This window comes from Convolutriloba macropyga, chromosome 8 (genome assembly GCF_964194025.1).
Source record: "Convolutriloba macropyga chromosome 8, txConMacr16.3, whole genome shotgun sequence".
Taxonomy (NCBI): Eukaryota; Metazoa; Xenacoelomorpha; order Acoela; family Convolutidae; genus Convolutriloba; species Convolutriloba macropyga.
The window spans coordinates 37,922,885-37,950,368 of record NC_134475.1 but is presented as its reverse complement, the minus strand read 5'-3'; the positions used below and the strand labels follow the sequence as shown (position 1 = coordinate 37,950,368).

At 36.7% G+C, this 27,484-nt stretch overlaps 1 protein-coding gene across 2 annotated transcripts in view; it reads left to right on the top strand.

The window, feature by feature from the left end:
* Window positions 1-17,914, top strand: part of LOC142344715 (uncharacterized) — a 38,881-nt gene extending 20,967 nt beyond the window's left edge. Inside the window, exons 3-4 of one of the 2 annotated variants that reach the window (XM_075396590.1) lie at window positions 5,356-5,526; window positions 16,869-17,914. In XM_075396590.1, the coding sequence (XP_075252705.1) occupies window positions 5,356-5,526; window positions 16,869-17,713 (1,016 nt within the window). In that variant the 3' untranslated portion in view covers window positions 17,714-17,914. Of the gene's footprint in view, window positions 1-5,351; window positions 5,527-16,868 lie in introns of both variants that reach the window. The other variant, XM_075396589.1, reaches the window with a different exon arrangement.
* Window positions 17,915-27,484: the final 9,570 nt, after the last annotated feature.

The following is a 27,484-nucleotide window of genomic DNA, read 5'->3' as shown; positions in this document are numbered from 1 at the left end:
TCTTCTCTGCTTAAACAGAGTTAAATGCTCTTTATATGTAACATGCCACAGTATTTCTTCTATACATGCCACAGTGGTTGTGAGTTGAACAATGACGGAAAATGTTGCAATTATGGGACCTTAAATTAAACCGGTATTTTCATTTAGGCATTTTGGTTTTCTCTGGATTGTGCAAATTTCTGACAAATTTGGGCATCATTCCAAGCATCTGTTTTTTTTAAAAAGAAATCGGAGATCTGGGTTTTTGTTGAGGCTACATAGTTGAGGCTACTAATTTTAAAATAGTTTCAACTTTTTACAACTTGCACAAGGGTACTAATTTTTTCAGAGACATTCATTCAAGGTACATTCCTATGTGTAAGAGTATAGTAGCAAAGTCTGCAAAAAGTGGTTGAGTTCTTGGAAATTGTTTTCTTTCGACCATGCACGAGTTGCAATGTTTGCTTTATCGCTAGAGCACACAATATTTTGAGGTTATTTTTGTACCACTGATTAAAGTTAGCTTTTATTTTTACCGCCAATGGTGGCACAGATTGCTGCTGTGTTTAGAGAGCCACGACTATCTCTTTTGATCTTGCTGAAAAATTTTATCTACAAATTTTGATTCTGAAAGCATTTCAAGTAAGTTTATTGTGTTTCTGAACTAGCGCTTCTTTAATTCAGGAACTCCTTGTGCTCTTTTTGACTTTTCATTTGTTTGCAAAAAAAGTTGGTATACATCCGAATTTTATGTACTTAAATTTTGTATTTTTAAATGTCCAGTTAAAACTGTGCGGCATTTTTTCAGTGAGAAAAATTGATGAAGTAAATTAAATTTGCTCACTCTTTTTGAGTGATAGGTAGTTTGCCTTCCAATTAAAGTTTGTCGCGTATCGAGATTTTTCTTTCCTGTTCACTCTAAGTGTTCAGGCTCGATAGCGTCTAGGATTCTGCTAAGAAGAGAATCATTCAGAAATGGATGCTATGGGATATTGAAAACGATGAGTTGTGCCGAATACGAAAAGAATAATTTTTTCAATAAATCTAGGTTGCTACATGTTTGTTCCGACATACTATAGTGGGGGATTAATCATATGCTCAGATTTTTTGTTTAGTCAATTATGGCCGACCGATGTGTTTCATGTAGAAAGATATAAGTGTGGAAAGCCTGTCGAGCGTGGATTATTTTAAATGGAAGTTTTGAATTAATCTCGAATGAAGTTTGAAGCAAATATTGTAAACGTGTGTGTGTCGTTTTTCTATGCAAAGTTTTTGCTTGACCGTTAAGTTCTAGAACATTCGTTTGATTTTACTTCTCGGGTGACCTTTTCACGCTTGGCTTCTTTTTTACGTGACCTAAATTGATCGGAAATTAAATCTGTTGCTAAAACTAAATAAACGATTGTAAGATAAGCTGTTACAAGGACATGATAGCCGCGTGGTTAATGCTTTAGTCTAGTACGCCAGAGGTCGGGGGTTTGCACCTCTGTTCCGAATTTTTTTGCGCCCTTGAAAATTCTCTAGGCTACAGCTCCATCTGAATTAAATTTCCCCAGATGTTTGAAGACAATTTATCCGAAATTCGTGGGCTTGTCCATTTTTGGTTCTTTTTCGGATATTTGTAATTAGTTTTGTCAAATTGTGGTGAAACGGCTTCAATTACAGTATTTCTCATTTCCTCAGGAACCAATTGGTTTTTTATTGATTGGAAATGGAGCTTCAAAATTTTGTCTTCGGACTATTTTGGTTCACTTTTTTAGTATTTCTTGCTCAAATTTTTCTACATGTTGATTCGTTGCCCTCTCAATATTGGTTTTAGTTTTCAAACATAATAAAGGGCCGCTGGATTGTTTTATCCAGCTTCTGCAAAAATGTTGGCTGGGTTTTTTTGACAATTTAGCTTTAAATACTCAGAGTCAGCGTCAAATCGGCCATTTTCCTCTCGTTTCGTAAATATTTGTCAAAAGCACAGCCGGGAAAACTGCGTGATTTTTTTAAACTAATATTTGCTCTTCCACTATCGAGCACAGCGATCTGTAGTCAGAGTTCTGCAAGTTTTGAAGATCGAATTTCTTCGTGTCGTGAAATATTATTGGTAGCACTCGAATTAATAAGTGATGTAATGAAAACAAAAGTCTGAAAAATTTGACCAAAATTATTTTCTTCTGCCGTAATTTTCTGTATTTCCTTGAAACTGTAAAGCAAGAACGACACTGCCAGATAAACCACTTGCGCACATTAAAGGTTCAACTAGGAGACGCGACGTTAACTAAAAAGAAACAATAACAAAAATAAAGCAATAAGAGCTTAATTTTTTTTATGTCTGTCACATTTTCCATTTTCATTCGCAAGAGTAGATAAAAGAGGCTAAAATAAAGCAAATCTCTGTTTCAGCAATTGTTAAATTGAACTAAGGTATCTATGTGAACTAACATTGACACAAAATAATATTGTTAAACTTAAAAATTGGACTTGATAACTTTAAAAAAAATTGTCGCTAAACAAAATGTGCTGACATATAAAACCTTTGTTGTATATTATTGGTTTCCTTTTTTGGGTTAATACTGCAATCATTACTATTGCCAGAAACAATATTTCCTCAATGACTTTCAAAACAGAACGTTGGGATTGTAAAAAGAAACTTTTAGAAATTTTTAGGCATATTGCCCTCGGTTTTTAAAGCTTTTTGATGATTATAGGCTGATGGGCTTAAATGAACTTCTTTGCAAGGAAAGTTGAAAAGGCTCGTATTTGACCGAGAGTTAGTTAAAAAAAATTGTTCTAAAGAAATGAAAATTCTGAAAATGAAAACGGTTCAAATAGCTTGTACCCACTGAAATTCTCAAACATCCCAACTCGAATTAGGATCTCATATTAAGTTGAGATAAAAGACAACTCATGACAATTGGTATTGAAAAGTTAATTATTCTATCGAAATCTGCTCGTTTTAAACAATCATCCTTTCTCCCCGTGAAGTCAGCTGTAATTTTCTGTTTTCTGAAATTTTGTTCTCTTGTTCTTTTTATTAGCGGGACTGCAATCATTGATGCTCGCGAATTTGAATCTTTTTAAGAGAAAAGCAGTTGTCAGCTATATTGTAAATTTTTATTGTAATGCCTCAGCATTTTTAACCGATTCTTCAAGATACCATGCAACTTCATTTTTGTTCGTTCTTTTCGAACCCACCTTAGTGCAGGATGTACTTTATGCTTAACTGTTTTTTTGTTCATTCAGTTTTGGTCGATTGGTATATTCTTCGTAGAGAGTTGTGCGTCGTTTTATGTCATCAGAAAACCAGTACAGCGTAGAATTTAGAATTAAAAAAGATTTTTTGAATATCATTTTTTTCCAAGCATCGTTATCCAAAATGCATTATTTAATTTTGATATAATTTTTTTGCTGCTATATTATCTAAATTGTATCATTTTAATTAAATTTGGAGCAATCACTCTTTAGTTTTCAATGGGCAGTAATGTCAAGGCTAAATTTGGTCGCATCGTAGTTTTTGTAATTCAAAAAGTGTGATTCTATTGGGGATGTCTTTTAAAATTTATGCTTACGTTTTGTTCAGGTTTTTTAAAGACAAGAACAGTTTCTTGTCAACAATCAGTTATTGAAAGCTCACCTTTACGTAAAAGTGAGGACACATGATCATATACTATGTTTTCAGAGATTTCATGGTTTTCTAAGGCTTCCACAAAGTGTTTTCTTTAACTGGAATTGAGTTTTTTTCTGCCCGTATCTGTTGTTCTTTTTGAGGTCTCATGATTGAAGTTTTATTTCCGGGGAATTATTTCTGTCAAATTGTAGAGTAGTCTTAGTAAATAAACGTTACATTTTCTTTCTACAGGAAGAATATACTTTATACTAGTTGTTTTTAATTAAAGATTTTGTGGCTCTGATACATCGAGCTTTCATGAAAATTTGGTGAGTCCCGGATATTGGAAAATTTTTGAGTTTTCTTTTTTCGTTTTCATGTCAGATGGCAATTTGAATGACGATTCCCTCCTTGAAATGCAAACAGTTGAAAGTATAATATGGCTATAATTATCAGCTCATGATTTTCACAGCTTCGACATCGTTTTCACAAAGATTAACCGAGTTTTTGATTTTTGAATATTTCTGTCGCTTTTTATCTCTCTGTATGACAAATGCTGGATATTGACAGTTCTTAATGGTTTCCTAGGCAGGTATAAAAGAACCTGTTTCATATATATATATATATATATATATATATATATATATATATGTGTGTGTGTATATATATATATGTATATATATATATATATATATATATATATATATATATATATATATATATATATAGAGATATATAAATCAGATATTGATATTTGGTCTGATTTAACGTTAGTTCTTGTTAATTGATTTTGTTGTTTATCTTGTCTTCTAGTCTCATCAATAGCAGGTCTTATCGGCTGTACAATTTGGCCTTATTTCATTCATTGTCCCACTAATGACTGAACCCAATGGCTCCGATGAAGTTACATAAGAATCCAGTCTAGTATTTTTAGATGAAAGCTGATGGTTGTTATGGCTTGTTTATTTTTGTTTTTCTTGACTTGCTACCGAGTGTCTATAAGGGATGGCCAATTTGCTTCTAATCGAGGAACAAGTTTATTTGTTTAGTTAAGGTTTCATTTGATGCTATTTTTTTAAAATAGATATTGAGTTTGACCATAATTAATGTATTTGTAGTTTGTCTCGTCTCGTAGTTCTACTAATGACATATATCACTGGCTCGCCAATGCGGTGTTATTTAGTTAATTTAGTTGTTTGCTTTTGAAACAGTTTTTTTTGTAACTCAATAACAAATTACCTCAGAAGAGCGTGTATTTTTGATAGTTTTCTTTCTCTTCCTCATATGGTAGACAATTAAGTAAAAAGTGTGGATGAGTGGGGTCAGAACATTATGTGTGAACACACATTAGCGAGCATCCTTGTTTTTTTTCGTTTTCGGATTTCTTTAAAATGTTTTGAATGATTTTTTAAAATTTTGCTAAATTTTCTAAAATTTTTTTATGGAGGCGAAATGCTCGATGTTGTTCTGTGTGCCGACCGGGCGATTGAATTTAAAACAAAGTATTTAACATTGATCGATTTTTACTTGCCTCGAAGGCTCTGATTGATTTTTTACTTGATTTTTACTCTGATCGAAGACTCTATATATCTACATATATCTACGTTTTATCATTTTTGTAGAAAATAATAAGGCACAATAGCTAATTCTGAACAATTCTGAAATTATGAACAATTTTGTGAGTTTTTCAATGTAATTTAAAATTCTACTGAAACTTATAGTCGTAGATTTAACATAGTCGTTAAAAGAATTTATACATAGCGTGTGATTTCAGGCAGGACTTGGCCGTGCGGGTGTGCAGCCTGGTAGTGGGGGTGGTCTAGGTGCTTTTGGTCTGCACCTTCATAACCTGCAATCGCCTGTGGCAGTTTCCTCTGCAAACAGGCTGGGAGGAGCTACAATTGCTCCGAATCAAGTCACCAATCTTCTCAATCCATTCCAAGAAATAGGTTAGTGTCCCAATGTGAAGTCAATGAATTGGTCAACGAATTCTGTGCTGTGAAAATGCAGGAAGCCTGCACTGCCAAAGTTCCTAAATACATTGCCGCAGAGGTTGAAATGCCACAAATTTTGCTGCATTTTAAAAATAGTAAACGCTGGTTTTAAGAATAGGTTACTTGACTTTGAAAAAATAACATCAAAAGTGGGTTATAGGCAAGGGGTACACACGCCTGTTGTTCTCTCCACGTTCTGGTGGATAAAGTTCGACCCCCAGCACCACGCATCCCTTCTCCCGCCGGACTCTGCGTAACTGAAAATTTACACTGGAAAGAGGAAATGTTGGTGGTTTAGATAACCCTTCTCCCTTTCCCCCTCCCTCGCTCACTAAAGATAGGCTCCCTAAACTTCAGCTAGCAACTAGTAAAGGAACTATAGTAACTTTCAGGCGCACTACTAGAATAGATAGAAAAAACTTCGTTACCATGTGATTTGTTATTCATGACTTCATTTTCTAATTTTTTTGAAGCTAAAGTTTTCATGAATTGGCTAACGAGAGTGAGACAAATAAATTTTAATTATAGCTGCCGAGCTGCAAGCTGAGTGTAGCCATATTGTGGTTATCTTGGTTTTATACAATTCAAAGGATTTGAATTGTATTGCGGCGCTGTCTTTTTGTTACGACTCGAAGAGGAGTATTGGAGAAATGTCTTTCTTTTAAACAATTATATGGAAGGAAATTCTGAAGCAGGAATTGAAACGCGTTTTAACATTTTTGGAGGTGTTTGGGTGCTGAACATAAATTAAGAGTGCAACTAAAAGAGTGGTTTTTGTGTTCGTATTGCGGTGTAAAAAATTTTCTGTATGCGAGCGAAAATTTTGTTGACGTGCGGCTTTTTAAAAGTTTCTAAATTTATCGGTTTAGAGGTTTAATTATGAAATCGTATTAATTTTTGGGTTGTTTTGATACAGGTTTGGCTGAATTTACCTCCGTTTTTATTCGCCTACGGCAATTTGACTTTGATATATTGCTCTCAAACGAAGTTTGTAGCAATTGTATTAGTCCTGCGGTCTTTGTTTTTATTGTTTTTATTCTGAGATTTTTGTTTGACTGATTTTTTTGTCGGACCCATTAAACTTTTCGTCAACAAACATGGGATAAACAGGTAGCGCTCGGAGGGCATTAAGTGGCCGAGCAGCTTTCTTAGAGCCTAACGCTTTACTAGTCTCTAAGTATGCAATTCACCGAAACTGTTTTGAGGAGACAATTTCGGGTGTGAGGGGGTGGTTCTTAGTCTTTCAGGGGGTGGTTCTTAGTGGTTCGGGTGTGAGGGAGTTTGACCCCCTCAGTCAGCCACCCCTTCAGTAACCTCCGCAACCCCAACACCCGTCCATCCTCCTCCAACCTGATATTTTGGATCCCCTGTCGTCCAGCTCTCACAACCCAACCCTCCCACCATCGCTTGACCCCCCCCCATCGCCTAACCCCCCAACTATGCTCACGCCAGCCGCCCTCTCTGATGCTAGCATTCATGAGCCCCAGCTGGCTACTACCGAAGCCAACCGCTTGCCGTTTGAGAGAAATTCGCCCGACATTTATCGGTTATGTTTTTTTTAAAATAATTTTTGTTTTTTTTTTATCGGATTTTACTAAATGGTTTTCGCAATCCAGTCTTCAATGAGAACAGATTCAACCTAGCCCTCGATGTATTTTACGATGATCGTCTGAGCAGGTTGTAGGCCAGTGTTCTTGAGACGTGTTTTACCCTATATAACTGATTTTTGCCTTTTTTTGAAAAAAGGGGTAAATTATCAAAAAACGAGTTAAAACTTTGAAACAACTGCATTGTTCGCAAATCACTTGTCTATAGCTCAATCAAACAACATTTGTGCAAAAATTTTGAAAGGACATAGTGAAAATCAATAGATAATCTAATAAATTTATATCTCGACTCCACCAAAAAAAAACGAATTTGAGAAGAACGCTTTAATTACTTATTTTACGCTTTACTGGCTTTCCAATGATGCCCCTCGCAACTCTCTACGATAAAAAATATCGATCGGCCAAAATTGACTGAACAAAAAAAACCAGTTGATCATATATTTCCTCCGCCTATAAAGTGGTGTCGGAACAATCAACCAAGAAGTGTGTTTGATCTTTCTCTTATTTTACCAAAACTAATATAAGTAAAATTTGTTCATCAGACGCTGCATTTGACAGCTGAAGTAGCGTGTAATATATCAACAGAATTAGGTAATTCGAGTTCATTACACTGCCAACTGATAACAATTTTGTTTGCATATTCAAACACTACAAATGTTTCAAACAAAATTCTTATCAGATTTTTGCCAGAAAAATTATTGGCAGCATTTGCATAATCAGAACTTTGGTCGGAACTTTGATCGCAGTAAAACTATCACTTGGTTTGTCAGCAGTTCATTATCTTCTGCCAGTCAATGCTGCAATGTTTTCTCTTTATTGTCAATAGATAATTAATACAAAAAGGAATGCACATGATATCAGGCATTTTTGTCTATTTTAAATTACTCTAGTTTGTCGGAACTTTCTGTGCCCTGTAGAAGCTGTTCGGTTTCTTGTTGAGAGATATAAATTGTTGTTCGAAGAGGTCAATTAATGATCCCTCATTATCCTCCGGGGCGCTCCTGTAGACCAGACCATCTAGTATTTGACAACTGTCAAAAGTTTGACAAGGGGGAGACAAAGTTAAATGAGCTACGTTGGTGACCTTAAAGCATGCTGTTATGAAACAATGTGAAATACAATATTCAAAACATAACGTCTGCCTTTAATTAAATGGAATAATTTGTAGACTAACACGGCGGATTAAATTTGGTGCATAAGTGAGACCTCTGAAGATGGAACATTGTTTGAAAATGTAAACATTTTGTGCTTTTTCTAAAAGTAATAATGAATGTATATTAATCATCTTTAGTGATTTTAATTCGTCGTTCAGCCTCCACCTCACCGTTTCAACTTATTAAAGGAATCTGTGTTCATTATCCCAATTCGCAAAAAATCTTTCTCATCCCGTTAATTGTTCTTTCAAATTGCCCGGTGTAATCTGTTGTGGTCTCACGATAGTTGTTGCGCTTTCCCCGTTCACTGGGAGGGGGGGGGGGAGCTGAAATGTGGGAAAAAAATAAACAAACAAATTATGTTTTAGAAATAAAGTGTTTTAGAATATCTGCATCGTTAAAACTAGCATTGAGTCGGCAAAAATAATTTTCGGAACTTTATAGGGCATTTTTGCATATTTAAAATGGTAAACTTAATACTTTGATGTCGACAGAATTTAGATTTGGAGACAGAAACATTTGGAGAGCAAGCTTATGATAAAAACGACTTTTACGAGCTCGGATTGTTTTGGTTCTTTAAGTCTATAGAGAGAGCAGTTAATCAATTTTTTTCGGACATAATTCAACTGTTTGCTTTTACTGTTTGCGCTATTGTTGTCCGTCGGTTGTTCGAAACCGTTAGCTGATTGAAGCTGTCCTTGAAACGATAAATTTTGATTTTCTCGCCCACTGATGTGACCGTTTTCACTTTCTATTTAACCTTCTGAGATGAGAAATTGTTCGAAACTGATTGGTGATCTGAGAACCAAAACCGTTATCGGACAAACGCTGACCTACAGCGGAATTGCGTCGAACGGTTGAAATTCCTTTTACTCGAAGTTTTAGTTTATTTTTGCTCTACCTTCTTAAACAAGAAATGATTGGAAGTAAGTTGCATGAAAGGGGTTGCTCTGGGTAAACTCTTTTTAGTGATATTGAGGAAGGACCTCAATTTGCTGTCTTTTAAGTGATCTCGATATCTTTAGTTTTCCTGCGTTTCATTTTATTCTATCTAGGGATTGCTCATTAGTAGAATCTTTGCTCGGGTTGTCAATACGCGACTTCCTGCAGACATTCCCCTTTAACCCGTTTCTTTACGTCGTTTGACGAATATCCTAATATCTCACACTTTTCTAAATTTTTATCACTGAACATGTTCTTATTTGTTTTTGGGAGTTGACTGTACTGATTAACTTTTCTCTTCTTTGTCAACTGTTTGCGAGCAAAAGTAATGAGATGTCGAGGCAGAGGCATTATCGGTGCAAATCGGAGTTGGAACCCCCCTGCAGATTATATTGAGGATTGATATTAGGATTGATATTTGGCACCTTTATAATGGTAAATATTAGATGTAATGGCTATTCCACACACCTCTTGTTAGGCTACACGGAACCGTCATTGCTGCAAAAACAAGCATTAGTCTGTTCATAAGATCTTACGACTAACAATTTATAAATAAATTTAGCGGTGTATTAAGTATAGTTTAATAGCCGCCCTCGTATGCTCAGCCAACTATTATTGCGGCGCTATTTTTTTACAATCCAAAGGATTTGAGTGTATTGGGGCGCGGTCTTTTTACGTCTCAAAGAGGAGTTATGGAGATTTATTTAATCGATAGAGTTGTTCTGAAACAGGATGTAAACGTCACACGTGTTAAAAACTTTAATTTTTGTCTGTTGTTGAACAAAATTGAAACACGGAGAGAAGAGAGAGAGAGAGTGGTCGTTTTGTTCATACCCGTTTTGGGCAGATGAGCAAAAAAGTAGGTGTTAAAAATCGAGCGAAATTTTGCTGTGACCACATGCGGCTTCTGATAGCAGTATAGTAGTTTTGAATCTTAATTTTTCCAGCCAATGTACTTCTCAAGTATTTTAATCTTAATTGTACGTTTGGATGCATGTTTGACCATTGCAAGAAAATATTGAGTTAGATGCAATTTTGATTTATTTTGTGCTGCAAAAACCTTCTGAAATGGCAAAAATGACAAAATAGATCAAAATTGCATCTAAATCTGATATTTTCGTCCGATGATCAAAAATGCATCTTAACGTACAATTACGGGTTAAAATAGTTGTGAAACACATTGACTGAAAAAATTAAATCCCTTTGCAATTTGTTTTTGTATTTGGAGTTTTATATTGAAGTGTTTTTAAATTAGTTGGGTCATCTTTTCTTTTGATTGATATTGATTGTTTTTTGTGGTAAAGATATTTGATTGACTTTGCTTTGACAACGTTGGCCGATGTTTGCATTGTTCTGCGCACATCTTTGTAAAAGCGGCAATAGGGAGCTATCATTGGCCTTCTCTTGGTTTTTATTTTGTCAAGATTTTTGTTGAAAACATATGAGGTCACGCTCACTTCAAACCAGCTGCTTGTTCGTCCCTTCATTCCACTTCGACTGAATTCCATGCGTGACATAATTCTTCACTATTAGTTGAGCGAGTCTTTAATTGCTCTCAAACAGAGATTTAGAGCTATTGTATTAGTCGTGGTTTTTATGCGATTTTTCGCCTGACCGATTTTTTTTCTGACCCATTTGACTTATCGTCCTCAATTAACGGTAACGGCCAGAGGAATTAAGTTCTCTCAGTACCTTGCGGCTTACTAGACGCTAAGTGTGATTCACCAAAACTGTTTTGGAGACATAAATTCTTGATGTGAAGGTCGGTAATTGGAGTTTGACCCCACTACATCAGTCCCCCTTCACCCCCTCAAATGCCCAGCACAGGTGGATCGTTCTACTCGTTCCTCAGAGCTCTCGACGACCCTCCTCCTCCCCCTCCCCCACTCATGTGCTCCCCCGCCGCGCTTACTCCGCGCCCCCTAAATTAAACCAATTCTAACATCCCTAAACCGTAGGGAGCTGCTGACGAAGCCAACCGCTCGACAGTCGTCGGAGAGCTATTCGTGCGACGTTAGTAGGCTATGTTTTTGTCCATTCGTGTGATTAGGTTTTTGGTCAAACATGACTTAACTCAATCTCAAAATTAACTTTCCTCATTGAAGGAAAAATTATTTGAGTGTATATCACTCTAACTGAACGTTATTTCAAGGCAGCTGATAGAAAAAGCAATAAGTTTCTATATTGCGGGTCTCTTGGTTTTTACGACTCGAAGAGGAGTATTGATATTCTACAGGTTTTTTTTAACAGAAAGCAAGTTTGTTCATGACTTCAATTTTGACTTCTTTCTATTCGAGCTTTTACCTCAGTTTTTGATTGTTGACTTCTGTTTTCGAAAATTGGACTTTAACAATAGCTTAGTTTGTAATGTATAGTAATTGGTAACAGTCTGTATTTCAAGGTGAAGAGGTCAATTTGAGAAAAATTGATCCCATTTAACTATCTACCCCGCCCCCAAGAACTGCCGCCCCCCCCATGTACCTACCCCCCCCCCCCCCCACGTACCTACCCCTCCCCCCCCCCCCACGTACCTACCCCCCACCCCCCCCCCCATGGTCTACTATTTTTGTTTTTTTTTTGTGTTTTTTTCGATATTCTGATTTTGTCCGAATTAGGGAGATTATTTTGCACGACGATTCGAGTCGTTTCCGGTATTCTACCGGCTATGTTTTTTGTTTTCGTAGACTGATGCTCTTTTTTGTTATGCATTTGTTCTATAACAATCTTCGCTTGACTTTTTCATGGCCTAAATTGCTGGCATTCAGAAATTATGTCTGTTGCTAAAACAAAATTCGATTGTAAGATAAACGGTGACAAGGGCCTGATAGCAGAGTGGTTGATGCTTGTGATTCTCTCACCGAGGATTAAAGTTTGAACTTGTCCCTTGTCAAAATTTTGTGCACCCAAAAATGTTTTCAATGTTAGTTTTTAGTTTTCTCTTCGAATTAAAATTTTTAAGGTGGCCGCTATAATTTTTCTCATTTCTTTGTGTTTCTATCTGTATTTTACTGCATGGAAGTCTATCTCGCAGCTATTTGGGAATCTTGCTGGTGGCTATATTTGAGAGCTATTCGATTGGCTGTTTTAATACTGGGGACATTTGAAAGTTTGATGGGCCAGTTTTTACTGAAATAATTTTAGTTATTTTGTGTTTATTTCTTTTTTGCTCTTTCGACTTTTTAAATTACTTTTTGTTGTTTAGTGGGACGTATTTTTAGTAAGAGATTTACAGAGGCGATGTTACAAGATTTCCTCAAAACAAAGTTTGGGGCCTCAAAATTTGCCCTTAGCCGCTTTTACTAGGCTTTCCAATGCTTGTAGGAAAAGGTCATTTTTGTAGTTTTGAGACCAAAATGGTGCAATTTTTCACTTTTCTTGAGTTTTAGTCCAATTTCTGAGCTATATGTCAGAGCTCAGAAATTGATATTGATTTTTAAAAGTTATTGAAAATTTTTGTATTTTTAAGTTTTTCGATGTTAGAGTTAGCTGAATTTTTTTAGGACCTGGAAATGGGTTACGCAAAGGTTTCTATAGAGACAGAATTCGTTCTGAAGATATTAACAGCACGAATTTTGGCGTTTTTTCTCAATAAAATTTGAAATTTTCATTTTTTGACAATTTGCAAGTTCTCTAGGATTTAACATTAGATTGCTGTAGAGTTCCTAGTGGCAAGGGAATGCTTTTCCGAATATTAAAAGGAAACTTATTGTGATGAATTTCAAAAAAAAATTGAAAGTTTTGATCATTATTCGATTTTTTCAATCATTAGGGGCCAAAGCAACGTTTTTGGGCTTCAAGATAGATTACTGATTAGTTTTTAATGTTAAGGAAAAGTGATAATATTGCGCTCTTTCGCAAATTTTTGTAATGTTTGTTTTTTTTGAGGTTTTTGACCTCTAGAAGCCAACGAAGGTTTTTGAAAACTTGGGTACTAAATTTTAGTTGCTTATATTTAGTTTTACGAACAAAGGCGTCAAAAACATGAGCAATTTTTTGAAGTTTTTGCTACTTTTTCTAACTTCCTTCTGTTTGCTGCTTATATGTGCAGCCTGATTTCTGCTAGCCTGCATGTTTTTCTGCAAATTTTAGCAATAAAAAATGTTTTTGAAGACGTAAGTATGCAGAATTAGACCACATTGCGATGATTTCCGATTAGTTTTCGGAATGTTATCTGTCGCGTTCAATTTTTCTGAGCTCAAGTCGTCAATGAAACTTCTTATGAGCTCGTTCTTTCGTTTATGCGTACCTCATTTTGTATTTTTTTCGACATTTTACTTGATCTTTTTGAATTCTCTAGGCTTATTTAATTTTTCTCTCATTCTGCTCAAATTGCTTTTATATCGGTTGATCATTAAAGCAGTCTAAATGAACAGAATCATTATCAAAAACGAAATCAAAATTAATAAAGGGATAAACCTGTAAAGCCCAATTTTAGATGCCGGCTACTTCAACTTTGTTCTTGGACGTTTTTGTTACCATCTCTAATAATTATTTGTATTGATTCTGGCATCTGTATCCTCTCATTAAGAAGCAGGAGTTTGTCTTACAACACAATCAATTCGAAGTGGTTCGCACTTTAATTTTGTTTTCGTACATTAATCAATTTTTCATTTTCTGTTCTTTCAATCCTATTTGGGTTTAGGGGAATCAACGGCGTCTTTTTCCGGCGATATACAGCGTATGTTTCTTTCTTTGATGCTCCTTGTCTTTAGCTGAACAAAAACTTTGATAACGGTTCTATTGGGAAAAGGTGGCGTGGAATCGAAAGAGGCGAAGACGGGTAATTATAAGCCTTCGTTCTTATTTTTTGTTATATTTTTCCTCAGTTTTTGTTGCAAAAATTGATTGGTAAACGAGATAAAACAAGACAAAATATTGTATGATATGTAGCATTTGGCTGGGTCTAACTGATCTTTTCTTCGAATGGATTCTGGAGTCTTCTTTATTTTTTTATGTGAGCGACACCGGAAGCTCAGGGAGTAAATAAATCTCAAATACTGTTTTGGTGATCCAATTAGAAGAGCGAAGAAAGCAGCGTTTATTTTGATCAAACCTTCTTTTGAAATATCAAAGAATATGGGTGGGTAAAATATTCACAGCGATTGAATTGTTTTTATCAGATGCGGTTTTTTAAGCAAGCAACTTTTTCTTAAAAAAATTTGTTTGTTATTTTATAATGAAGTTTTAATCTTGTTGTTTTGATAGCTCTTTGAAATGTCGCGGTAACCAATGGAGGTTACACGCTAATAGGTGCCTTTTTTTATCCATTTTGCAGATTTTATAGCTATTTCGGTGATATAAGCATTTTCTATTCCCAATTTCGATACAAGCTATTAAAATTTTTTTTTCTTACAGTTTCTGTTTTTTAAATGCACTTTCTGTTTTCAAATCTATTTCGTACAGTTTCTGTTTTTAAATTTAAAACAAATTTGCGTTATGTTTCGTGAGAAATTTATAATATTGATTGCGTGAATCTTTTTTTCTAATTTTATGGAGTTTTTTAATTGAATTTTCCAATTTTTTGGTTCAATTGGATAATTTTGCTAGTTTCTTCTTGACCGACTTTAATAATTTGTTTACACATTTTTTGTCTGTTTGATGTCAGTGACAGGTAACTTTTAGAGTAGTGATTGATTGCTCTCACGTGACGATTATAACAATGATTATAGTCTCGGTGGACTTATGCTATTTTTTACAACCGATTTTTTATCTTAGTTTTCGTCTGACCTATTTGACTTTTGGTCCTGAGAAACTGTCTTCTACTAGTCTTCTACTAAGTATGCGATTGACGGAAACCGTCTATGAGAAACCTGCACCTTGCTCCACCAGTAATCCGCCGCTAAACCCCCCGCAGGCTTTCGCTCCATTTTTTAGCCATTGGCTTTTGTGACTCTTAGCATTACTAGTTTTCAAATTTGATTTTTTTAGGTTTAGCACGTGTTTGCTGTATGGGCGTTTATTTGTTATTTTTAGTTGGTAGTTAATTTTTTCATTGACTCGGATACGATTATTTGAACAGTTTTTGAGAATTTGAATCTGGCCGACAGGTGTTGTAAATTCTGTCTTTTGTCTCTCGGTGGAAGTAGTGGAAAATGTATATCTCAACGTTGAATATCTTGATGTTGGCAAAAACTTCAATAGACGGATATATTTTGTGACTCATTTTCCTGCCAATTTTTATAAGAAAAAATATTCGCTGTTTTCCAGTTTTTGTATTTTTATAGCTGCGAAGCTGTAAGCTGAGCGAAGCTATATTGCGGTGCTCTTGGTTTTTTACAATTCAAAGAATTTGAATTGTATTGGGGCGCTGTCTTTTTTTAAGATCTGTTCACACATTTTCATGATTTTTGAAGTCAAATTGGAGTTGTGATTTTCGTCAAGCCGATACAGGAAGTGGAGCGAAAAAGCGAGTGTTTTTGCGGCGTGAAATTTTTTCGCTCGAAATTTAAAGTAGAGTGAGTAAACGGTGTTTGAACAAAAATTCGCCTTTTCGATGGTGGTTTTTTGTTCACATGCGGCAATTTCACTTTGATTTTTACTGTTTTTTCGATTTTTTGGATCGGATTTTTTTCTAAATGGTTTTCCCAATCCATTCATAGTCCGTTCTAGGTGAAGTTTTCTGTTTAGTCAATGAAAATTCTTTGAATTGTACGTCAGGACTTATCCTGCTATGTTTTTTTTGTTTCGTCGTCTGACGCTCTTTTTTCGTTCTACATTTGTTCACACAGCAAAGCTGAAAAAGTCAAATTTTCTGAATGACTTCTTCCTCTCACTAACGGCATTTGCGCGCGTGACGTCATTTCTCACTCGCTTTAGCGAAAGTTTTTTAATTTATTTGCGTGATTAGATTTTGATCATACGTGACTTACCACACTCAATAAAATGACTTTTGCCTTTTAAAACTTGAGTTTGCCTTTTAAGTTTAATTTGAATTTGTTTAAGGTCAAAGGAACTCATATGCGCAGTAAAGGTCCCTAATAAGAGGCTTCTGTGGAATGAATTTAAACATGCTTTATTAATTTATCGCTGAATGTTTTTTACCTAATTTTTTGAGCGGTGTCGATTTTTTTTTCAATTTAGATCTGTATCTGTTTCTATCTCTATTATATGGCATGCAGGTCTATTCTTTCGCAGCTATTCCGGCAATCTGCCGGCTATGTTTAAATTTTTTCTGTTTTTTGTAATTTTGTGCTTTGGTTTTCTTCGGACTGGAAAACAGCACTACCGCTCGTTGCTTGTTTGCTTTTTATTTATACGTAGGGTGAATGCTGTGTTGTCTTTTTAATTCGTTTTTGATAATTTTGAAACCGCCACTCAAGTTACGTTGTTTTTATTTTTCATTTTAAAGATTTTTTGGAATTCCTTTGTTCACTTTAGTCTATATAGAATCATATGCTTAGTTTTTAAAAGTTTTCCGATATAACTTCTGATAGCTCAGTTGTTAGTTTTTCAACTCATTGGATTGTTATGGTTCTTAGTAGCATACAGTACAGTAAGTAATTGTTATCCCCAGATAGTTGTTCATTCTGGATAATGTGAAATAATTGTTCGCGGGGAAGGAAACAGATGTGACATGTTGACAAATGTGATTCAGGAACTTCTTCGTCATCAACATCATCGCCCAGTGTCCAGTCGCCACAGCCTCAAACTGCAGTGAGAGAGGCAGCATCAAGTGATACACGAACGGCTGCTTCCTCATCGGCGGCTATCAATGCTGACCGTGGTTCCAAATCAAGTCGGCTGGACGATAATTCCACCAACAATTCCCTCGTCATGGGAATTGGTGCTCAACTTGAACAACATGGAGGCTATCATGGTGCTAACAGTAACGATGTCTCTCAAATGAGTTCGAACAATGGACCCGTATTTGCACAAGGTGCGTTTGATGCATACGATAGGAATGCTGACGTTCACGATAATACAGCGTTACAGTACCAAAATGAAAAGCTCTCTCAACCCACAATTGTTAATAGCCATGTACCTGTATCAACCTCTTTTATTCCACAAGTTTCTAAGCCCTTCCAAAAGCACCCGGAGATGCAAAGCAGCGTCCCGACTGTTGTCGGATCCCCTGGAGTTTCGTCAAGTGGTTCCGAGAGCACACTATCAAGTCCAGAAAGAGCCAGGCTGAAAATAGCCAGATCTCACTTTTCAGACTTGTGCAATGTATTTAAACCAGTGGATGTTCTGTTCGTGTTTGCGGACACGCGCGACCTGGCCATTTTGCCTGAAAAGCAGGAACTGGCAGCCATGATAGTAAACTTGACGAGGACTAACAAAGACTATTTAAGTTTTGTTAACTACTACAATAGTTTGACGCATGTATTTCCCTTCGAAGAGTTTAAGAAGGAAATAATCGACAACTTCCTACTGGAAGATTACACGCAAGAGATGGAGTTTCTCAGAAAATTGTTCCTGAAAGCAGATAAACGTGCTTAAACCATTCGCTTGCTAGTCCGCCTCTTTCGCAACCTCATCATGTGATCTACAACCTACTCAGCTTCAGCAGCGACCATATATTGACTGAATTAACTTTTAAACGTCAAACCCGGTTATTAATTATCCCTCGTTCAGTGTGCTATAGATGGAAAAGCTTGTATTTATTTATCGTTCGAAAATAATTGAACACATCTATTTTTGCTCTTTTTAACGACACGCTATCCATATAGATGTCAAAATTGTCGTTGTCCTCGTTAACGTTAAAGTTAAAATTAGGTTTGAGGTATATGAAGCAGTGCTTGTCAACGTGTCCTTCATTTTCGATTTGAGACACCAGAACAGTAATTAGTAAAATTCAAATTAACGCTGCTGACTATGTTTTTGTCACCAAAGTTCTTTCCAAATTTGCTAATTTTCTGAGCTAGGAGGGCCTAATTTGTTCTGATCGTGCCACAGGGAAGTGGATAAAAACAAAATAACAGCTGTCAGAGCCCTAGCTTTCGTCGTTTTGAATTTTACGCTAAATCGCAAGTTGATTTTATAAATATCTCAGTGGTCATTGGAGCAAAAATTTTTCTCCGTGAGGGAACACTGTACTAATTTGGAAGAAAAATACAGAACTAACAGTTTTTAAAGCCGCCGTCAGCCTCTCAATGACTATTGTTTAGGCGCTCTCCTCTTTTGCAATCCATGAATTGGATTCATTGGTGCTCTGTCTGTTTTAAGACTCGAAGAGGCTTTATGGTTTTCTGTTTTTTTTCTAATAAGTGAGCGAGCAAGAAAACCGGAAGTTCAGGGAGTGAATAAAGTTTGCGAAAGTTGTTTCAGTGAACAAAATCGATGAGCGGAGAAAAGAGAGAGTGGTTCTTTTGTTCTTGCCTTCTTTTGAAACACAGCGAAAAATGTAGGTGTGACAAATTTTTTGCTAAGCGAGCAAATTTGCTCACGTGGTGCATTTTCGATCTTTTTTGTTTTTTGAAACTTCTATGTTGTCCAAGAGGTTATTTCAGACTTAAGTTATTGTTTTGAGGTTGTCTGGATAAGGTTTGGAAAGTTTTCGGTAATTAAAGGGAGTTCTACGCTAAATTGAAGGCTTTTCAACTAATTCTTTGATTTTAAGGCTATTTTAGCGATTACTGACCTATGAATTGCTCTCGAATGAGAAGCAATTATCGCAAACGTGTATCGTTTTTATGCGAATTTTTAGCTTGATAGTTTTTAAGTTTTTTAGATTATTCTTTGACTTCTAAAGCGACTTTTTCACGCACTTGATTTTGAGTGATTTTAATTGCTCTAACTCCGAAGTAACGTTTGTTGTTCAAATAAAACCGATTGTTAGATACTCGATGACAAGGCTCTGACAGCCAAGGGGATAAAATTTCCGTGGAGGTGAAGGAATCGGACTCCGGAGGTCGGGGTTGGAATCCTACCGTGGGCTCTTGTTTTCGCAGCCATAAAGAAGTCTTTATTTAGGCAAAAGCCCCAAATTAAATTGCGCCGCCTTTCATCCGAGAGCAATTTCTACGACGTTAGTCGGTTTATGTTTGTATTATTTTGCTTTTATTGTCACTGGTTACATGCTTAATGCTCATGGGTGGTTTCTATTGCAAATTAAATACCCGTTCTTTGGTATCAAGCAAATTATTTCGTCAATTTTGTTATGTTTTTTTGATTTTTTCGACTGTTCCAATTTGTGTGAGCAATTAGGTTGTCTCGAGTGCTTGGTATATTGTTTTGCCTTTGTATTTGTACTAATACAAATTGATTTTTTTTGTTATAAATTACCTTTTAGTTAATTTTTTTATTCAGTTAAAATAATTTTCCTCTTCTGTGATGCTCGCAATAGAAATTCGACAGGCTACTTGGCAAAGATATTTTCCATTGTTTTCAGGATTGGTCCGGCTATGTTTCTTTGTAAGAAATTTTTTACAACTTTTATCATGACTTTGAGCTTTCAAAACGGTATAAAAAGATAAAGCTCGGTGGGCATCAAGGTTCATAAGAGGTCCCTAGCCGCGTTTAGGAGTTTGCCAGTTTTTTTTCGAGTTTTTTGCCAGTTTTTGATTGTTTTGTGGGAGCAGTCTAAAATTGATGTTTTTGAAAGCTGGTGAAGGTCTTTTACAAGGCATAAGTACTTTATGACCATTTTGTGAGCTATATGTTTTGGTACTCCAAACATAAACACGCAAATTTATACTCATTTTTAAGTTTTTTAAATTTTTAAGTGTTTTTATATCTAGGTGCTAAGGAACAACCTCTGTGGTTTTATAATAGGTAACTGTTTACTTTCTGGCGGCAGTGGAATGGTTTTCAACATTTTAACATCACAAATTGTTGCATTCTTTGATAAAATTTTCATTTTTTATTAGGTTTGACTTTCATTTAATCAGTGTTTCCGGTCGCAGGGTCCAAGAAACTTTGTCTAGTGTTTGACAATAGGTTAGTGGAAATTTTTCATTCGCAAAGGATTGGTTTTCAACAATTTCAGGTCACAAATATTAACAATATTTTTTATATAACTTGCAGTTCTTCTCACTTTTTTTCGAAGTGTAATTTCTTGAGATTATTCCCAGGGGTCAAGGAAACTCCTCCAGGGTTTGATGGAAGTTGACTGTACGGTTGGTAGAGTCACTGAAATGGAACCCAAAATTTTATTATCACGCTTTGTTTACATTTTTTGTGACAATGTTTGACATTTTTTTGCAGTGCTTTGAAAAATATCATGTTCCGACTCTATCGATATTTAAGCGTCAGTGAAAATTTTCCCTGGCTCGAACTTGGGGTACGATATTTTTTTCGCAAGAAAGGTTCTTAAGATACTAATATCACCAATTTAATCAAAAATTCGATGGTTTGAATTTTTCAAATTGTTTTGGAATTTTTAACCATTTCCTGAGTTTATCGACCTCCAATGCCAATCAATTTCTTGCTGATGAATATTTCTGATGGGTTATAGGATTGATTCGAGAGGCAGGCTACAGAAGTTGTTTTGAACATAGTGTATTTGAATAATTTAGAAACTGAAAAAAAATTGCAATTATCGGTTTTTTTCATGTTTATCTTTGGTGGTGACAATGAACCCCTTACAAGGCACGTGGGTTAATGACTATTTTTATGTGGATAAGTTTTGACCTTCAAGGTAAAAGCTTCAGGAGTCATAGCAATGACTAAATTTTGGTTTAGTTTGTTTGGTTGTTTTAGGTTCTACAATTTTGGGACTGTATGCCTTTTTGGCTGCCAATATTAGTTGATGCGCTGTTCAGATGCAGTAGTTCTAACTTTCATTTTTAAATTCAATTCTTTGGATTGTTTTCCGGGACTTGTCATGCTATGTTTTTCATTTCGCTTTACATTTGATCTCGTTTTTCCCTTTACATAAGTCAGGATTTTCACGCTTAACTCCTGAATTACCTCACTCACTGTTTCAACTGAATGGACTTAATTACCTTCACGCAGTGAATTACGCATTGGAGAGAATACAGTCAAAGATTAAAGAGCAAATAAAAAGAAACTGAATAAACTGATACAGCCTGGTCATTAAGTCATAGTACATTAGGTTATCAATTTGCGTTAAAGCGGTTGCTAGCTGGCATTATTATTGAGTTTAGTAGCTTTCAGTTTAGAAGCTGAATTATATTAAGTAATAGAATCTAACTGAAACCAAGTAAGAGCACTTTTATGAAACTTAGCAAATAAAATCGGTAAATTTGTGTCTTTGCTTTCTTTTTCTGTTTCAATCCCGATATGCGTCAACGGCGGCTATATTCCGGCAATCTGCCTGCTATGTTCGCAATTTCTGCTCTCATAGAGTCGTTAGAGGGGGCAGCTACTCACAATAGCAACAAATTCAAAAAACTTGGCGCCTGGAAAAAATCAAGTTATGTAAATTGTTTTATTCTGAACTCAAGGAAGCTTTGCAGAAACAAAAATCTTAGGGTCAGGATGAAGTTTTGGTTGCTCCAGACATCAACTGCAAAAAAGAAGCTAAATTACGGTAGCAACAGTCTTCCAAATGTTCTTCAGCGATTCTCCAAGGCCAACGATTGGAGTCTAAATTAAAGTTATTTCAAAGAAAACTTTAACTGATAAAGCAGCATGGTCTGTACTGGTATCGGGTCTTTCCCATTATAGCCCCCCATGAAATTATAATAGCCCCCCATAATGATATAATTACCATGATTGGGGGGGGGGGCTATAGGATATCTGACCACTGTGCTGGGGGCTGTAATGGGAAAGACCAATTGATATTACAGTTCGTAGAGATTGTCATGGCTAACCAAAATCATGTAAACATTGAAAAAACACAATTCTGAGTTTAGTCACCTTCCAAATCTTCTTTCTTTGAGGAAAGGAAACTATTTTACACGGATTATGACCTAAAAGAGCATTTTTACGGTTGCGGTTGAGAAAATATAGTATCTCATGTGCGAAAATTAAAAATGCTATTAACTGAAGTAAAGAAAACATTCATTTTTTCCCAAAATAGATTTGCATAATATCTACAGTTCCCTGAGAGTATTTCGAAATTTTTTGATTTTCAGATCCTTATCAAGATTCCAATGTTTAAATAAACAGTGCTACTCCTTCGGTCATATTTTGAAACCTAACTTTTTAAAATGTCTTTAGCTTTTTTGCACAATTTACGCTCAAGCGATCAAATGAAACTTTTGAATAAAAATTTAACAAAACTAATTGAAATTTTTCCACATTTTGATGAAGCGAGTAAGCAAAACAAAAATTTTAGAACCTAGATAAATACAATAAATGTAAACGCACGCACGCACGCACGGAAATAAACATTTACACAAACACGCGCGCGCACACACACAAAAACAAGCAAAGATACATACGCACGCACACACAGTCACGCATGCGGAGGCTCACGCAATCAGGCAGGCGACTACATAGGCGGGTCTTTTCGCATATACTCACTCAAGCGTGCATGTACATACACACGCACACTCAGAAGCACAAACACAACTCACAAACCAAAAACAAGCAAACACAAAAATCACACAGGCACCGCACAAACAGCACATACACATACACGCGCATAAGCAATTATTTCTGGGTCACACTTCACACCCATACATGCACACCCAACACAAACACTATACACAACAAACCACATAAATTCACCAAACAAAGACCAACGACTCACACAATCACAACACACATTACTACACCCACACAAGTATACACTCAAACATTCACACACAGATACATACGCACGAAAACAGAGCCTTGCAAACATACTTAGGCGGACCCTCTATGGGCTCATTTTACAGCCTTATGGGTAATAAAAAAAAGACTGCCTATTTCTGCGCGAGAAGTAGACATTACTGAATTCCTTAGGACTAACCGACTGAGGAAAACACCGAACCTGAATTGCAATTACTTCGGTGAAAATTACAAGATACACCGGAATCAAGGCTATACATATCGTATAAGTACTCACTGAAGATTGACTAAAATATTTTGAGCAAGCATCATTTAAATGAGACGAGAATCTCTCAGTGTGTGATTGGCGGAGAATTCGGTGAGTAAGCACTTCAGATTGACATCCGCTGCATCCATCCTGGGTCAAGGGTTGTTCAAGATAAGATTGCTGAAAAATCTGTTGAACGGGTTAGTTTTTGCCGAGTGAAGTAGTTGATTAGTTTTGTCAGTCAGTGGTCCACATCCTGTTTGGATTTGGAGCCAGTGACAGGGTATTCTGTATGCTTTGTTTTAAGGAAATTCGTCAAAATAATAATTTCGTTGTAGCATTTGTTTGCCAAAAATTAAAGAAATAGAAAATTTTCCCCTCGTTAAGAGTGTTATGAGATAAAGTCAGCCAAAATCTGTTAAAAGCGACACCTCACACAAGCGCGCACACACAAACAACGCACGCAAACAAATACGCGCGCGAGCGCGCAAACAGACATGCAAGCACACACACAAAGATACAAAGATAGAGAATCGAAAACGCTCGCACACACACACACACACAAAAAGCAAATATATATACGCATGCACACAAAGTCACACATGCTCAGGCTCGCGGACGAAGGCGGTTACCTAAGCATGCGTTTACACATACGATCACTCACGCTTGCACGTACATACAAACGTGTACTCAGAAACGCGAAAACCACAAATACACCACTCATACACTAAAGACAAACCACAGCCACACAAACAAAATGGGCACCACACAAACAGCAAATACACATGCGCACGCATCCACGTGCGCCAGCACACATTACAGGCTTAAAATCACTTCACAATCATAGACGCAATAAAAACACACTAAACACAGACACCATACCCAACCCACATACACTTACGAAACAACCACGAAGCATGCTTGCAAACACAACACGCAATATCACACACAAATATGCACAAACATGCACACACAGATACATGCTCAAGCAAACACAGGCTTGCACACACATACTAAGGCGGGGACCCTCTTTGGGTTCCTTTAACTAAAGGATAATAGAGATAGGGCTGCTTATTTCTGCGCGAAAAGTAGACTTAACCTAACTCTAACACGACTCACCGACTCAAGAAAACTCTGAAGGTTAACTTTAAACACACCGCCGAAATATACAAAAAACACCGGAATCAGGGCTATACATGTCCTATAAATACTATCTGAATACTGACTAAATTATTGTGAACATGCTATATTTAGAAGAGAAGAGTCTCTCAGTCTGTGATGGGCGGAGAGTACGATAAATACGCATTTCAGATTGACATCTGCTGCATCCGTCCTGGGTCAAGAGTTGTTCGAGATGCAGATTGCTGTAAAATCTATTGAATGGGTTAGTTTTTGCCAAGTGAAGTAGTTGACTATTTTAGTCAGTGAGTGGTCAACATAGTGTTTGGATATGGAGCCAGTTAGGGGGTATTTTGTATGTCGGTTCTGTTTTTTGAAGGAATTTGGTCAAAATAATGATTTCGTTGTGGCCTTTGTTTGCCAAAAATTGAAGAGAAAAAAATTTCCGACCTCTAAGAGTGTTTAGATAAAACAGCCAAAACATGGTTAAAGCGCCACCTCACACAAAAGCGCACACACACAGACAACGCACACTAACACACACACACACGCGAGCGTGCTAACAGACATGCAAGCGCACACACACACAAAGTTACAAAGATAGAGAAATACAAACGCGCGCGTACACACATTTAAAAAGCAAATATTTATTTGCCCGCACACAAAGTCACACATGCGCAGGCTCACGCACGCAAACAAGTCAGGCGAAAACGTAAGCACGCGTTTAAACTTACCAACAATCACGCTAGCACGTACATACAGAAGCGCACTCAGAAACGCGAACGCCACAAGCAAACACCACTCAAACACTAATGACACACCACAGACACACAAACAACACAGCCACCAGATAAACAACAAAAACACATACACAGGCGGATGCCCCCACGTGTGCCAGCAAACACTACAGGCTCAAACTCACTTCACTTTCATAGACACACAATGATAACACTTTCAACACAGACACCATACGCAACCCTCTTTCATTACGAAACACTTAACCAAGCACGCTTGCAAACTCAACACACAATATCACTTACAATTATTTAAAAACATGCACACTGAGATACTTGCGCAAGTAAACACAGGCTTGCACACACGTACAAAGGTGGATCCTCTTCGAGTTCTTTTTACTAAAGCGTGATAGAGATAGGGCTGCCTATTTCTGCGCGAGAAGTAGACTTAACCTAACTCTACACGACTAACCGTCTGAAGAAAACTTTGGAGGTTAACTTCAAATACCTCGGCGAAATATACAAGATACACCGGAATCAAAGCTATACACATCGTATAAAAAAGATCTGAATACTGACTAAAACGTTGTGAACATGCATTATTCAGAAGACAAGAGAGTCTCTCAGTCTGTGATGGGCGGAGAGTACGATGATTTCAGATTGGCATCTGCTGCGTCCATCCTGGGTCAAAAGTTGTTCGAGATGCAGATTGCTGAAAAATCTGTTGAATGGGTTAGTTTTTGCAGAGTGAAGTAGTTGACTATTTTTGTCAGTAAGTGGTCCACAACCTGTTTGGTTATGGAGCCAGTGACGGGTTGTTCTGTATGCCGGTTTTGTTTATTTAAGGAATTGTGTCAAAACAATGATTTCGTTTTGGGCTTTGTTTGCCAAAAATTGAAAAGAGAGAAAACTTTCCCATCCTTAAGAGTGTTGTGAGATAAAATGAGCCAAAACTTGTGTAAAGCGCCACCTCACACAAGCGCACACATACAAACAACGCACACTAACACACACACGCGCGCGAGCGTGTTAACAGAAATGCAAGCAACACACACACAAAGGTACAAAGATAGAGAAATACAAACGCGCGCGTACACACATTAAAAAAGCAAATATATATATATATATATATATATATATATATATATATATATGTATATATATATATATATATATATATATATATATATATATGCCCGCACACAAAGTCACAGATGCGCAGGCTCACGCACGCAAACAGGCCAGGCGTGTACGTAAGCACGCGTTTAAACTTACAAACGATCACGCTAGCACGTACATACAAAAGCGCACTCATAAACGCTAACGCCACAAACAAACACCAATCACACACCAATGACACACCACAGCCACACAAACAACACAGGCACCACATAAACAACAAATACACATACACAGGCGCATGCCCCCACGTGCGTCAGCCGACACTACAGGCTCACACTCACTTCATATTCATAGACACACAATGATAACACCCTAAACACAGACACCATACGCAACCCTCATTTACATACGAAACACTCACCAAGCACGCTTGCAAACACAAAACACAATATCACACACAACTATACGAAAAAAAAAGCACACTGAGATACTTGCGCAAGCAAACACAGTCTTGCACACACGTACCAAGGTGGATCCTCTTCGAGTTCTTTTTACTAAAGCGTGATAGAGATAGGGCTGCCTATTTCTGCGCGAGAAGTAGACCTAACCTAACTCTATAAGACTAACCGACTGAAGAAAACTTTGAATTTTAACTTCAAATAATTCGGCGGAATATACAAGATACACCGGAATCAAGGCCATCACATCGTATAAATAAGATCTGAATAGTGACTAAAATGTTGCAAACATGCATTATTTAGAATAGAAGAGAGTCTCTCAGTCTGTGATGGGCGGAGAGTACGATAAACACGCATTTCAGATTGGCATCTGCTGCATCCTTCCTGAGTCAAGAGTTGCTCGAGATGCAGATTGCTGAAAAATCTATTGAATAGGTTAGTTTTTGCCGAGTGAAGTAGTTAACTATTTTCGTCAGTGAGTGGTCCACATCGTGTTTGGTTATGGAGCCAGTGACGGGTTGTTATGTATGCCGATTTTGTTTAATTAAGGAATTGTGTCAAAACAATGATTTCGTTTTAGGCTTTGTTTGCCAAAAATTGAAAAGAGAGAAAACTTTCCCATCTTTAAGAGTGTGGTGAGATAAAGTGAGCCAAAACTTGTTTAAAGCGCCACCTCACACAAGCACACACACAAACAACGCACACTAACACCCACACACGCGCGCAGGATCGCAAGCAGACAGAGAATTACAAACGAGCGCGCACATACATTTAAAAAGCAAATTTGTATACGCACGCACACAAAATCACACATGCGCAGGCTCTCGCACGCAAAGAGTTCAGGTGGGTACGTAAGCACGCGTTTACACATACAAACGATAACGCTAGCACGTACATACACACGCGCATT